The sequence below is a fragment of the Ailuropoda melanoleuca genome, chromosome 2 (assembly GCF_002007445.2).
Source record: "Ailuropoda melanoleuca isolate Jingjing chromosome 2, ASM200744v2, whole genome shotgun sequence".
Taxonomy (NCBI): Eukaryota; Metazoa; Chordata; class Mammalia; order Carnivora; family Ursidae; genus Ailuropoda; species Ailuropoda melanoleuca.
In genome coordinates this window covers 13033330-13047916 of record NC_048219.1, presented here as the reverse complement: position 1 = coordinate 13047916, position 14587 = coordinate 13033330, and the positions used below count along the sequence as shown (strand labels likewise).

Below are 14587 nucleotides of genomic sequence, written 5' to 3'. Positions count from 1 at the left end.
ATCAATTTTCCAAAACAGGTCTGTAGCTTCAGTGCAACATTAAACAAAATTCTGGCTGAGTCTAAAATATATGAGGAATTGGGGCGCCTGGGTGGCACAGCGGTTAAGCATCTGCCTTCAGCTCAGGGCGTGATCCTGGAGTTATGGGATCGAGCCCCACATCAGGCTCCTCCGCTATGGGCCTGCTTCTTCCACTCCCACTCCCCCTGCTTGTGTTCCCTCTCTCGCTGGCTGTCTCTATCTCTGTTAAATAAATAAATAAAATCTTAAAAAAAAAATAAAATATATGAGGAAAATTTGGTCGCATTTGGCAAGAGGATTCTAAAATTTATATGGGGGTGCCTGGCTGGCTCAGTCAGTGGAGTGTGTGACTCTTGACCTCAGGGTTCTGAGTTTGAGCCATGGGTGTAGAGATTATTTAAAAATAAAATCTTAAAAATAATAAAATTTATATGAATATGCAAAGGACCAAGAAAAGCCAAGACAATTTTGAAGAACATAATGGGAAGGGAGACTTTTTTCTACCAGATACCAAGATTTACTGTAAAGCTGTTACAGAAATTAAGACAGTGTGATATTTCCACAAAGAGAGACAAAATGAATAGATTACATAGTCCTGAAACAAATCCACATGTTTATAGACAATTTATTTATGCAAAGGTGACAATACAGAGCAGTAGGGGAAAGTACAGACTTTCAAAAATAGTACTTAATCAATTTAACATTCACATGTAAAAAACGAAACCCGACTTACCTCACACCATACACAAATCCCCACTTCAAGGGGATTGCACAGCTAAATGAGAAAGACAAAGTAATTACAATCCCAGAATTTAATCAGGACCTTTGGTAGGAAAATATTTCTTAACAGGACATAAGAAGCACTAAGCATAAAGGTCTTTTATGTTTGTTAAAGACCAATAATGAAGTGGAAATGCTGGCCACTGAGTGGGAGAAGGTATTTATAATACATGTATTCAACAAAGGACTCATATCTAGAATATATGTCTATAATAAAATGGCAGAAATCCAATACAAAAATGGGTAAGAGACTTGAACAGGCACTTCATAAAAGAGTATATCCAGATATCCAAAAACATAAAAATGGGCTCAATCTCATTAGAAATCTGGGAAATCCAAATTAAAACCACAATGAGGGACACATTAATCCTTGGCATTCCTGGTTGGCTCATTCGTTGGAGAGAGAGACACTCCTGATCTCTGGGTGGTGAGTTTGGGCCCCATGTTGGTTGTAGAGATTACTTTAAAATAAAATCTTAAAAAACCCAAAAAACAAACAAAACACCCCACAGTGAGATATCACTATACCCCCACCAGAATGGTTAAAATTAAAAAGATGTACAGTGGTAGTTATTGGCAAGGATGTGGGGCAATTGGACCTCTCATAGATGGCTGGTGGGAGTGTGACTGAAAAACCACTTTCTAAAATTTCTTGACATTATCCACTTAAGTTTTATATATACATAAAAAGCACATTAGTTAATAGGTATAAACTTAACATATGTGCAACAAAACACAGGAAAGTTCACAGCAGCATTATTCCTAATAGCCAAAACCTGGAAACATCAGTAGTAGATAAATTGTAGCATATTCATAAAATAGAATATTATACAGCAGTCACAAATCAAAAAACAATTCTGAATGAAAAATACCAAATCTTGGCTTTGAACAAGTTAATTAATATATTCATTTACATCTCTGAGATAAAAATGTGTACCTCTTGGGGTTGTGGTGAAGATTAAGGGGAATGATGCATGTCAAGTGTTTAGCAAGCCCTTGGCTTAATAAATGTCAGCCATTATTTATTCTTATGTTCCTTAGTAGGCAATCTTTCTGGAAATGCAAGTTAAAGAATAGTGCAGACTATTTACAGTGCTATTTAATGCCCCCAACTTTCTGCCCCAAACCCTTTCTTCTACCTTTTTACCCTTGGGTCTTGGTCTCTTTAAGAAATCAACCATAACTGAGGAAAGAGGAATCCTGGGAAGATCACTCAGATCAGGTCCAGAGCATGACGGGAAAAGGAGGGGCGGAGACCAGGGCTGCGCACGCGCGGTTGGCCGGGTGTTGCGTTGGGATGGATCAGGCGGAAGAATTCCAGTAAAAGAAAATAATCCTCGTCCCGGCGCGGGGAGCCTTGGGTCCTAGTCCTCTTTACCCACCCGGTACTCCCTGGGAGCAGGGAGGCTACCGGAAGGTGAGCGCGGCTGTGGCGGCTGTAGGGGCTGCGCGGGGCGGGGCGGCGGGCGCGCCACGTGACGAGGCGGGCACCGGACGGGGGCGGTGCCGGGAGGGCTGCGCGACCGACGCCGTGCGGATTTCGCCGTAGGGACGCGGTGACAGGGGGTACAACGTAGCCGCGTTTGTACTCGGTGACGGGCGCGGAGATTTTTGGTAGCGACGAGACTTTCGCAGCGGTACCATACTCGATGGAGGAATGAGCGCCCGTAGATTGTTGTAACTGTGGCAAGTGGTCAGAAGTTCTCAGCTCTTCTTCCCCGCAGGCTTTTCCACCAGTTGCCCATTTCCATGCCTGGCTTGACTGTTTGGATAAGGACAACTTTGGGGAGCTTCCTTTTTGCTTCAGGTTTAGCGCGTTTACTCTTAGGGGAAGGGAAATCTGCTGGATGGCTAATAGAGTTTCTTGTTTACAGGGAAGCGATTGAGAAGCCTAACTCAGAGGGGCTTATTCGTGGGCATGGCCCCCAGGGAGACCCTGGAAGGTGCAGGTGGTCCACTTTAAACAAGGGCGTGCCTGTTGTTCACTGGTGGTGTCATCTGGACCTCTGATCTATCGTTAGGCCAAGAAATGGGGCCCTTATGGAGGCCTCCAGTAAAGGCTGAGTTAGAGGTGGGGGTGGGGAGCTCGATGTGCCCTGCCCCACTTTGAGAAACAAAAGCTGAGGTGGGCCTCCAAGTACTCATTCTCCCGGAGTCAGAAACTGCACCTCTGAGTCCTTTTCCCTCAGTGCTTGGTAACTTTTCCCCACATCTTGGCCAGCTGGTCTGATTCCCCATGTAAGTTTTCAACATTTGAGAGACCAGAATGTTTGTCTTTAAAGTTATTAGGGAGGTGGGAGCTTTTTCCAGAGACTTTTTGTATTTTATTTATTTATTTATTTATTTATTTATTTATTTATTTATTTAGAAAGGGAGGGGGAGGGGCAGAGGAAGAGGGAGAGAGACTCTTAAGTAGGCTCCACACCCAGCTCTGAGCCGCTGGAGTCAGAGTGAGGCTCAATCCCAGGACCCTGAGATCATGACCTGAGGGAAATCAAGACTGAGCTGCCTGGGTGCCCCCAGAAGACTTTTCTTATGTGAAGATAACTATTAAAGGAGCAGAAGACAGGAAGAGGGGAGAATAGAGTTAGTCATGGCCCCAGAAGAGTTGATTTTCAAAGGCTCCACTCTGAAGCCTGGTGCTCAATACAAAGCTTTTAATATAGATAAACATGAAGGAGAAAATAAAAAGAATAAACCTGAATACCAATCCTTTATGTGTATTTTAGGAGTCCAGCTATCCTTTACCAAGAAGAAATCTATTAGTTTTAGACTGGGGAATTCCTTTACATAAGAAATTAGAATGAAAGAACCTTTGGATGGTGAATGTGGCAAAGCAGTGGCACCACAGCAGGGGCTTCTGGACAAAATTAAAGAAGAACCTGACAATGCTCACGTAAGCGTTTCATTTTATTTAAAAACATTTTTTTAATTCTTTTCTCTCTAGTGAATTCAGATTTTTAGTTAGGCAGTTTCTGGCTTGTATGTTAAAACAATCCCGATTTTTTCCCCATTAGATGAGTAAATCAGTTTTTCTCTTCTTTAAATGAGATAAAATCTTGGTAACTGTAAATTTCTGTTCGTAAAAGGAAAGTAATATGTATTACCATTTTTCTATACTTGGTACCTTTTTTTTTTTAATTCTCTTGTATCTGACGTAGTTTCCTTTTATTCTATAAGTATTTGTGTTCTATTCTCTGCCAGGGGATCGAGGAGTCCATTTAGTCCCTCCCCTCCTTGAGCTTATAGGTTAGTAGGGGAGATAGATGTGACACAAGTAGTTGATCAAATAATTATCTAATTACAAACGAAGACAAGTGCTCCGCAAGAAAAGCCAAAAATGGGGAATCTGACCTAGTTTTGGTTGGGGGCAGACACTGGGTAGAGAAGGCTTCCCTGAGGGAAGGATGTTTAAGCTGAATTATGAAGAATGAATTGACTAGACAAAGGCACAGAGAGCGTTCCAGACAGTGGGATCTGCACATAGGAATGCCCTGATTTGGGAAGATGAGTGGTTCTTTTGAAGAACTGCAAGACCATTGGGCTTGGAACAGAAAACATGAAAATGTTAATAAGGGTAACGTTGACCATAACAACAACACTAATAGAAAATATTTATATGTCAACACATACTACATATTATATCATAATAATTTGTGACATTATCGATAGTAACTTAGTGATATTTATATGTGCTTAGATTGTGCCAGGCACCATTCTCACAACCATATTATGATCCCCATTTTACGGATGAGGAAACCAAACTACAAAGAAGTCAAGCAGTTTACCGCGGATCACAGTTCATAAATGGCACGCTAGATTCAAATCCAGGTAGTCAGACTCCAAAGCCTGTTATCCTGCCTCTAGAATGAGGCTCTGTAGGTAGTTTGAGGTGAGATTATGCAGGGCTTTGGGACCATGTTATGAATTTTGGTCTCTCTGGGAAGGCTCAGTGGGAAGAGAGCAATGGAAGAAATTGTAGGATTTTAAGTGGGAGAGTAAGATAAACATGTTCAGAAAGATATCTAGGTACGCTTAGGGACCCAGATTGAAAATCTGTTGAGATCAGTATGGAGACGTTGATTAGTTGTTTTGGCAAAGAATGATTTTTTTTTTCTTGCACTGTTCTTTTGCTTGATACTCTCTAGTTACGGCATAAACAAACCAATAATACTAAAAATATAAAGAATATGATAACAAAATAATAAATAATAATGGAAATATTTTTTTTCTTATACCATCTCAAAGGCAGTATTATTCCAGACAGGGATGCCAAATAGGTTTTGTCTCTTTCATCAACTCCATGTCTTCCAAAGGTGCTGTGCTGAGAAGGCATCTGAGGTCGTGTCTACAGGATGTGGGGAAGAGGGTTGTGGCATCCATGATATTTATTTTCCCCCCAGATGGTAAATTCTTACTCTTCTTCTTCCAGAAGTAGCCATTTGTTTGCCGAGTTTTGTGGATTCTACCTTTGAAGTATTTTTTTTTTTTTACTGTCTCTGCCTTTTCGTCCCTATTTCATTATTTCTCATTTGAACTTTTTTTTTTTTAAGATTTTATTTATTTGAGAGAGATAGAGACAGCCAGCGAGAGAGGGAACACAAGCAGGGGGAGTGGGAGAGGAAGAAGCAGGCTCATAGCAGAGGAGCCTGATCTGGGGCTCGATCCCATAACGCTGGGATCACGCCCTGAGCCGGAGGCAGGCGCTTAACCGCTGTGCCACCCAGGCGCCCCTTCTCATTTGAACTTTTATAACAATTTCCTACTCATCCTTTTTCCTTCAGTCACAGTCCCCAACAAAACACTGTAATGACGCTATTGTACCTCTGCAGATCTGATGATGTGTCTCTCGCTTTAAAGACCCGGTCTCCTCATGTGTGATAAAGCATGAACTTTTTAGTGTAACATCCAGACTATCCATGTTTTGGCCTTTGTTTCTGTCTTCAGTATCATTGGTCATCCTTCCCACCTTTTCAATCTATTTACCTGCAAACTATCTGCAATTTACTTGAAGTCATATTCTGTTGAGTTTTGTTTTCTTGCCTTTGCACGTGACATTTCTTCTGCCTGTGGTATTCTAAACTAGGCAACTTGGCAAAAATTTTTCTCCTCTTTAAGGCATAGTTTAACAGTCGGTCACCCCGGTAGAATTAATCATTCTCTTTTTTTCTATGGTATATTGCTTTCACTTTTGCTATGACATCTACAGGTCAATAAATTTTGTTTTCATACAGAGTCTGGAATCCTCAATTCCTAGTGCAATGGTTAGACAAGGTACATGCTCAGTAATGGAATCAAAGAGCCTCTGTTTCATAGATGAGGAAACTGGGCCTGAAGAAACAAGGGACTTCACCAAGGTCCCATGGCAAAGTTGGAGTACAAAACAAGTTTTTACAAATTCTAGATCCAAATTTTCTTTCATTGTGCCTTGTCTGTATAGTGTATAAATTTAACAAATACTGTGCTAGGAATTGAATGTTCTTTCTGAATGTCAAAATTGTGATAATGAAAATCCCAACAGCTTACATTTTATTTTTTTTAAAGATTTTATTTATTTTTTTATTTGAGAGAGAACGAGTGGGGTTTGGGGGGGGAGAGCTGAGGTAGAGGGACAAGCAGACTCCCTGCTGAGTGCAGAGCCCAAGACCCTCATATCATGACCTGAGCTGAAATCGAGTTGGACACTTAACTGACTGAGCCACCCAGGTGCCCCAAGAGCTTACATTTTATTTATTTATTTATTTATTTATTTATTTATTTATTTATTATTTTTTTTAGATTTTAGTTATTTGTCAGAGAGAGAGAGAGAAAGACAGTGCACAAGCAGGGGGAGCGGCAGGGAAAGGGAGAAGCAAGCTCCCTGCTGAGCGGGGTCCCAATGCGGGACTTGATCCCAGGACTCTGGGATCATGACCTGAGCCGAAGGCAGACGCTTAACCGACCTGAGCCACCCTGGCATCCCAACAGCTTACATTTTAAATTTAAGTAGATAGGGACCCATTCGGTTCTCTTTGGTTTATATTAATGTTACTCAAGGTGAATAGGCTATAATTTTTTTCATAATTGAGAGTGTGGGCTGTGATAGAAAAGCCAATTAAACAAGTAGTGTATGGTGTTTTCTGTGTTGCGTTCAAATATTGGAAAATGGTAGGCAAGAAATAAAAAATGTTTAATATATTCTGATACACAGCCTTCCCCTGCCCCCCCCAACCATCCGAAAGCAGTGTTCCTATGAGAACTTTGTAGGCTGAAATGGTGTAAAATGAAGAAGTGAAATGATTAGCACTAATTTATATGGAAAATTTTTTGAGCATTTCTAGATTAGGCTTTTGTGATAACCTCAGGACATATCTTAGTAACAGATGCACAAAATAAATCAAGATAAAGCCCTGATGCTCCATAGTTCAGAGCTATAGCAGCTGAGGTGCTGAGTGTGCTTCCTGGGAAAGGAGCTTGGTGGTGCTGCTCTCCCTTCTTGCTTCTCGGGATGCACGCTGCCTCTGCAACTGCTTGCTGCAAAACAAAGCTGAAGGCTGTTTTCGCTCTTTGCCTTTTCTCGTAAAAACAGAAATCTTCAGATTTCTTTTGGTTAGTGAAAGTAGGTAGTAATGTCTTTTGTGAAAGTGAAGTGGTGTTACCCAAACTTTTGAAAAGTGGGGAATATCTCTACTGAGAGTCTGTTCTGGGTATTCAAGTTACAGTTAAGCTATCATTCATTCAGTGAGTTTTTATTCATGCTTACTATAAATTTCATAGCGCGTGTTCAACATTGTTGTAAGTCTTTTACATATGTTAATCCATTTGATGCACACGACCCTGTTACTCTTCCTGCTTTACCCATGAAGATGCTGAGACACAGATAGTAACTTGTTAAAGGTCACACAACTGGTACGTGGTTGAGTGAGGATTTGAACCCACACTGCCTGGTTCAAGATCCCAAAACCTTAACCACAATACTGTAGGCTAAGTTGTGTTGGTTATTTTGTTTTCAGGAGAGCTATAAAGATGAAAGACAGGGCCTCTGCTCTCAAGGGAATTGATACTGTTAAGGGGGAGATATAGGAATAAGAGGTAATTATTTATTGAGTGCACCTCACCAGAAGCTATGCTAAGCATGTCTTGTGCATTCTCATTTAAATTCTACAACCACATGAAGGATGTATCTTTACCCCATTTTACAAATGAGGGAACTGAAAAAAACGAACAAACAAATGAGGGAACTGAGGAAAGGAGAGGTTGGTAATTTACCAAATTCAAAGGCCGCAACAGAGCTGGAATAGGAACTGGCTTCAAACTTGTATTCTTGTTGCTTTGTGCCACCTCCGTACAGATACAAAGTCACAGTAGTATGTAATTATTGTAACAGCAAATTGTTTAGGGTGCATTGGGAGCATAGGGGAAGGAGCCCTTCAGTCTGTCTGCAGAGGAGAGGAAGTCTTCACGGGGCAGGCAGCACTTGAATCGTGACAGTTAAGCTTTTCAGGCAGAGAAGATAGAATGTGCCAGGTCATGGAGAGGTGAGAGAATGTGGTGTGTTTAGTGGTCGAGTATTTCAACAACAAAGAAGAGAATAGATTTAAGATGCTTAGGTAGAGTTGATCAAACTTAAAGATAGCATATGAGGCATGTGGGTCAAGGAGGAATCCCAGAATACTTAGAAGTTTCTGTCCTCAGTAAGTTGAGTTTTTGATGATACTATTTACTGAGGGGCAAGGAACAGGATTTGGGGGGAAATAAGTGCAGTTTGGGATCTGTTGTGTTTAAGGGGCTAGTGGGACATTCAACCGGTAATTTGCACTGGGAGGCATTTGCATATATGGATATGCAAATGTATCTCTAAATATAGAGATTTGAAAGTTATCTACCTGTAGGTGTAGTGTTGCCAGATAAAATACAGAATGCCCAGGTAAATTTGTATCAAGTTAACAGTGATTTTTTTTTTTAAGATTTATTTATTTGTTTGAGAGAGAAAATGCCAGCTTGGGAGAGGGGCAGGGGGAGAGGGAGAGAGAGTCCCAAGAGGACTCTGCACTGAGCACAGAGCCCAACATGGGGCTTGATCTCACAACCTCAAGATCACGACCTGAGCAGAAACCAAGTCAGAGACCTAAGTGACAACACCACCCAGGCACCCCAACAGTGATTATTTTTTAATATGTTATATGCAATACTTGGGACATACTTATACTAAAAAAGTATTTGTTGTTTATCTGAAATTCAAGTTTAACCAGGCTTTTATATTTTTATTTGCTCAATCTGGTAGTCCTATATAGGTGATAGTTGAAGTTATGAATGTGGATGAGATCATTCAGGGAACAAAAATAGAGGAGAGAAGAGCTCAGGGTAGAAAGCTGGGAAATGGATTAATTTAGGGCTTCAAAGTGGCTTCAGAGTAGTCCCTCCAATCAGCAGCCTCAGCATTACCTGGAAACTTGTTAGAAATTTATATTCTTGGACCCTGCTCCATACCTACTGAATTAGAAACTCTGGGGTTGAGGTCCAACAATCTATGTCTTTTTTTTTTTTTTAAGATTTTAATTATTTGAGAGAGAGAGCCTGTGTGTGAGAGAGAGAGAGATCAGAAGTGGGGTGGGGGGGGAGCGGTAGACAGAGAAGCAGACTTCCTGCTGAGCAAGGAGCCTGATGCAGGACTTGATCCCAGTACTTCAGGATCATGACCTGAGCGGAAGGCTGACGCTTAACTGACTGAGCCATCCAAGCACCTAACAATCGATGTCTTAACAACACCTTTAGGGGCTTCTGATGCCACTGAATTTGAGAACCATTGACTTTAGGGCTGAATATAAGATCAATGAAGGATACTAAGACATAGTAATGAATTGAAGTAACAGAACCAGAAGACAATGAAATGGAATCATTGGCAGTATCAGATGTATCTGAGAAGCCATGTAAGATAAAACCTTTAAAAAGTGTCTGTTGAGTTAAGCAACTGCAAGGTGATTGGTGTATCTTAAAACAGTTTCAGTTGGGGGTGTCTGGCTGGCTCAGTTGAAAGAGCATGCAACTCTTAATCTTTGGGTCGTGAGTTTGAGCCCCATGTTGGAGGTAGAGATTACTTAAATATATAAATAAACTTAAAGAGAATAGTTTCAGTTGAAGCAGTAGCCTGACAGCATTGGGTTCAGGGTTCAAAGTAAGGAAGTAGAGAAATAATGAGGTGCTTTCTCTCTGGGTGGTTGGAAGGTGAGAGAAGAGGGAGTAGAAGTTCCTTAGGAAATAGGTTCCTCATAAGCTGAGAAGAAAAAACCAACATGGAGGTGGTGAGAGGCTGAAGATACATGTTGGTGGTATGGAGTGCTGAAAGAAGGGAGAGGGAGTGGGATCCCAAATGCTAGCACTGTTTTTAGTCATCTTTAAGAAGGTTGTTTTTTCCTGTAAGATAGGAAGAGAGTTTGTTGATTAACTTGTAGGCATGGTGGAGGGGGGAATCAGGGTGTTGAGGGAGTTCTTAGTTGTTTCTTTTTTTTCTTGGTACAATTGAAACATCAGGGAGCAGGAAATTTGTAGGGTTGATTTATTAGTGCAGTTACTTTGTGAATCAAAAGGAAAATTTAATAGGCATATTAGAAAAATATCAGATTGAGTTGATGATAAGGCAAAGTAGTTTTATATTCTTTTTGGTAAGTTGAAGGAGGGTGTATATAGATACTTTTAACTTCCTCCTCTTTTTGCAAGTGCCAATAAGTAAACATTGTTATTTAAGTATAATGTTTAAGATCATTGACTTGGATTCATTCATTCAACAAGTATTTATTTAATGCCATAACTATGAAAATAATAATAAAAGCTAGAATTTTTGTGTGTAAGTCATGCTTAACTTTTGGTTTATCTGTAAGGTATCATGCTACAAACTGCGTTTGTATTAAATCATTTATCCCCCTGTAATGGCTCTATGGATTAAATAATATATTTTATAGATAAGGAAATTGAAACTGGAAGGGATTAAATAACTTGTTTGAACCAAGATCACATCTGTTTCTGCCTGCTGTCAGAACCCATAGTCTTCTCTGTTAGGTTATGTTGACTGTGCCGAGGTGGGAAAACAGATATGGTCCCTGTCCTTAACGGGCATGGTCCTTTCAATCTTGTGTATATGGGGGAAAGAAGAAGGGCATTAGACATAACAAATTATCACCCAAATAAATAGGAAATGATGTATTGTGACAGGTGGTATGAGTGAAAGGAAATGGGAGACTACGGCAGGGAAACTTCTTTTTCAATGGGGGCCAGGGTTTGAATTCATTGTAGTAATTTTTTATTATTTGATTTGATTTTACTTTATTTTATTTTTTTAAAGATTTTATGTATTTGTCAGAGAAAGAGAGCACAAGCAGGGGGAGCAGCACAGGGAGAAGCAGGCTCCCTGCTGAACAAGGAGCCTGATGCGGGATTCAGTCCCAGGATCCTGGGATCATGACCTGAGCCGAAGGCAGATGCTTAACCGACTGAGCCACCCAGGCATCCCTATTATAGTAATTTTTAAAAAGATTTATTTATTTATGAGAGAGAGAGAAAGAGAGGTTTTAGTACATGTGAGGGGTGGGAAGTGGGGAGAGGGGCAGGGGGAAAGGGAGAGAGAGTCCTAAGCAGACTTCCCGCTGAGTATGAGCCCAATGTGGGGCTTGATCTCCTAACCCTGAGATCAGGACTTGAGCTGAAAGCGTCAGGTGCTTAACCAACTGCACCACCCAGGCGCCGCTATAGTTATTTTTTAATATTGTATTTATGGGGCGCCTGGGTGGCACAGCGGTTAAGCGTCTGCCTTCGGCTCAGGGCGTGATCCCGGCGTCATGGGATCGAGCCCCACATCAGGCTCCTCTGCTATGAGCCTGCTTCTTCCTCTCCCACTCCCCCNCCATTCCCCCTGCTTGTGTTCCCTCTCTCGCTGGCTGTCTCTATCTCTGTTGAATAAATAAATAAAATCTTTAAAAAAAATATTGTATTTATACATCTGTGAAGGAGATAGCATGGGTTTTGGAACAAAGAGACCTGGATTTGATTCCCATCTGTGCGTTTGATGTCTCTGCGACCTTGAATAAATTGCTGAACCATCTATCTCTAAACTTAACTTTCCTTGTCTATAAAGAAGATATCATGGTTCCTGATTGCAGTAGCTCATTTGGTGCCATAATGTGCACTGTGGGAAGTGGTAAATTAATGCAGTGGTACCTAGTCTTTGGCGTGTAATAGTCCAGAGCAATTCGAAAAGTAACTTTGGGAGATGACCTATCAGTCATTTATTTTCCTAAGGATAGAGATATTGAAAATACAGCTACTGTTTATTATCACCATTGTTTCAGAAAAGAATATGATTTTTAAAAAGTTTTTATTTTGAAATATGTATTTTAACACCGAAGGAAATGTAGGGTGGTTGTGATCTCAGAATAAAGAACAGTCTTTTTCAAAATAGATGTATGTACTTTTAAAAATTTTGTTTTATGATTATATTTTAAAGCATTTTAAAGAATGTATAATTAGGATAAATCAAAGGCTCTGACGATTTTATGTATAATGAACAGATTGCACTGAAACTCTTGTGTCTTTTCTGCCATTAACAGATATGACAGTTTGTAAGTCTGTTGGCTAAAATTACTAATTGGATCCAATCTCTAAATCATTCAGATTTAATTTTATTTATTGTTCCATTATAAACACAGCCCCAAAAATGGTAGTGCTCAACATTGAAATAGCTGTGTATGACTCCTATATATGAGATTAGATTTGGAAAGTAGTTAGAACTGTCATGAAAGAGTTTCCAGTTCTGAAAGGTCCTTCTTGTAAAGATTAAATTTAGTCTAACAACTTGTAAATTTTAACTTTTGAGGTATTTGTGAAGGTGATTATGATTAGAATGTAGAAGAGATAGAACAGTATTTGTTTTTGCTTGAATTTCTAGTTTATTTAGATACTAACACTGTATTCATTTCTCTCTTTTTTTTTTTTCCCCCTAAGGAGTACGGACATGCCCCACAGCCAAAAACTCAAGAAAGTGAACTGAAAATCAGTGCTGTGTTTTCAGTTGGTGACAGTCCTCTTGGTAAGAAATAGAACTGTATAAGTTAATTATGATTAATATTGGTATATTCTGGCTAGTAGAATTGAGGGAAAGCACCTCCTTATGTAAGTCTTTTTTTCCTTAAGATAAAGCAGAACTTTTTGAACTGGGTCTTAACTAGCATTTTAAAAAGTGGAGTAGAGGGCCGCCTGGTTGTTCAGTTGGTGGAGTGTATGACTCTTGATCTCAGGGTTGTGAGTTTGAGCCCCATGTTGGGTGTAGAGATTACTTAAAATCTTAAAAAAAATATATATATGTATGTATGAAGAAATAAAAAGTGGTGGGGCGCCTGGGTGGCTCAGTCGTTAAGCATCTGCCTTTGTCTCAGGGCGTGATCCCGGAGTCCTGGGATCGAGCCCCACATCAGGCTCCTCTGCTGGGAGCCTGCTTCTTCCTCTCCCACTCCCCCTGCCTGTGTTCCCTCTCTTGCTGGCTGTCTCTGTCAAATAAATAAATAAAATCTTAAACAAAAAAAAAGTAAAAAAGAAATAAGAAGTGGGACTAAAATAAGATTGTATTAAAGTGTAATGCATGTAGTAAGGAAACAATTTCATGAAACTACTTTTTCAGTTATTAAATTTTACACACATAAACATACAAGTGTATGTCTTCTGAGTTATAATGTGAAATATAGTTCTTACTATGGGTTATGGTTAAAAAAGTTTGAAAACCCCTGTTTTAGAGTGTTTATTGACTCATTAATATTGGATTTCAAGACTGAGAATTTGTCCTAAAAAATGGAGGATGTGTATTTGTTTGTGTCGATACTGAAGCTGTTTTTTTTCCTTCCCTTCTTTTGTATTTCTAGCCCAACAGTTGACCCCAGGCTTTCAGTTTTCTCTTGCATCATCTGGCCCAAACGTATTGCTTCCTTCGGTTCCAGCTGTAGCTATTCAGGTTTTTTGTTCTGGTTGTAAAAAAATGCTTTATAAAGGGCAAACTGCGTATCATAAGACAGGATCTACTCAGCTCTTCTGCTCCACGCGGTGCATCACTGGATATTCTTCACCTGTCTGCGTGCCACCTCCTCCCAAGAAAACCTGCACAAACTGTACAAAGTATAAAATTTTTAATTACATCTCTTTTTACTTTACTTTTTTTTTTTTTAAGATTTTATTTATTTATTCGACAGAGATAGAGACAGCCAGCGAGAGAGGGAACACAAGCAGGGGGAGTGGGAGAGGAAGAAGCAGGCTCATAGCGGAGGAGCCTGATGTGGGGCTCGATCCCAGAACTCCGGGATCACGCCCTGAGCCGAAGGCAGACGCTTAACCGCTGTGCCACCCAGACGCCCCTTTACTTTACTTTTTTAGTGTGTATATAGTTTAGCTCAAATATGCTATTGTTAAAAAAACAAAAGAACCAAAGATGCTATTGCTACTTTAAATCTCTTTAGCATGTTGCTATGGAATATTTAGTTGATTGAGAAATTTGCAAATTCTCAAGTTTTGTAATATTAAGTAAGAGACTTGGTGTTAAAAGTGTCATCTAAACCAGTTTTCTATCTCTTTGAGCTTAAATTTTACTGTGAAAAGAAATAAACTAATAGTGGGAATTGTAGGACCACTCATATATCCTGTAATTGTAGACAACGACCAATCACAACTATGTATTATCTTGAAAGTATTGAAGTATAGAATAAAATAACAGTAGTCTTATATATTACGTAAGTTATTTATTTTTTTTTTAAAGATTTTATTTATTTATTTG

At 39.9% G+C, this 14587-nt stretch overlaps 1 protein-coding gene across 8 annotated transcripts in view; it reads left to right on the top strand.

The window, feature by feature from the left end:
- The first annotated feature begins 2045 nt into the window (after window positions 1–2045).
- Window positions 2046–14587, top strand: part of ZMYM6 (zinc finger MYM-type containing 6) — a 40455-nt gene continuing 27913 nt past the window's right edge. For 2 of the 8 annotated variants that reach the window (XM_019797406.2, XM_002917134.4), the window contains exons 1-4: window positions 2299–2608; window positions 3531–3697; window positions 12775–12859; window positions 13686–13935. In XM_019797406.2, the coding sequence (XP_019652965.1) occupies window positions 3605–3697; window positions 12775–12859; window positions 13686–13935 (428 nt within the window). In that variant the 5' untranslated portion in view covers window positions 2299–2608; window positions 3531–3604. Of the gene's footprint in view, window positions 2219–2298; window positions 3040–3530; window positions 3698–12774; window positions 12860–13685; window positions 13936–14587 lie in introns of those variants that run through there. The other 6 variants (XM_011222231.3, XM_034648925.1, XM_034648915.1 and 3 more) reach the window with 6 other exon arrangements.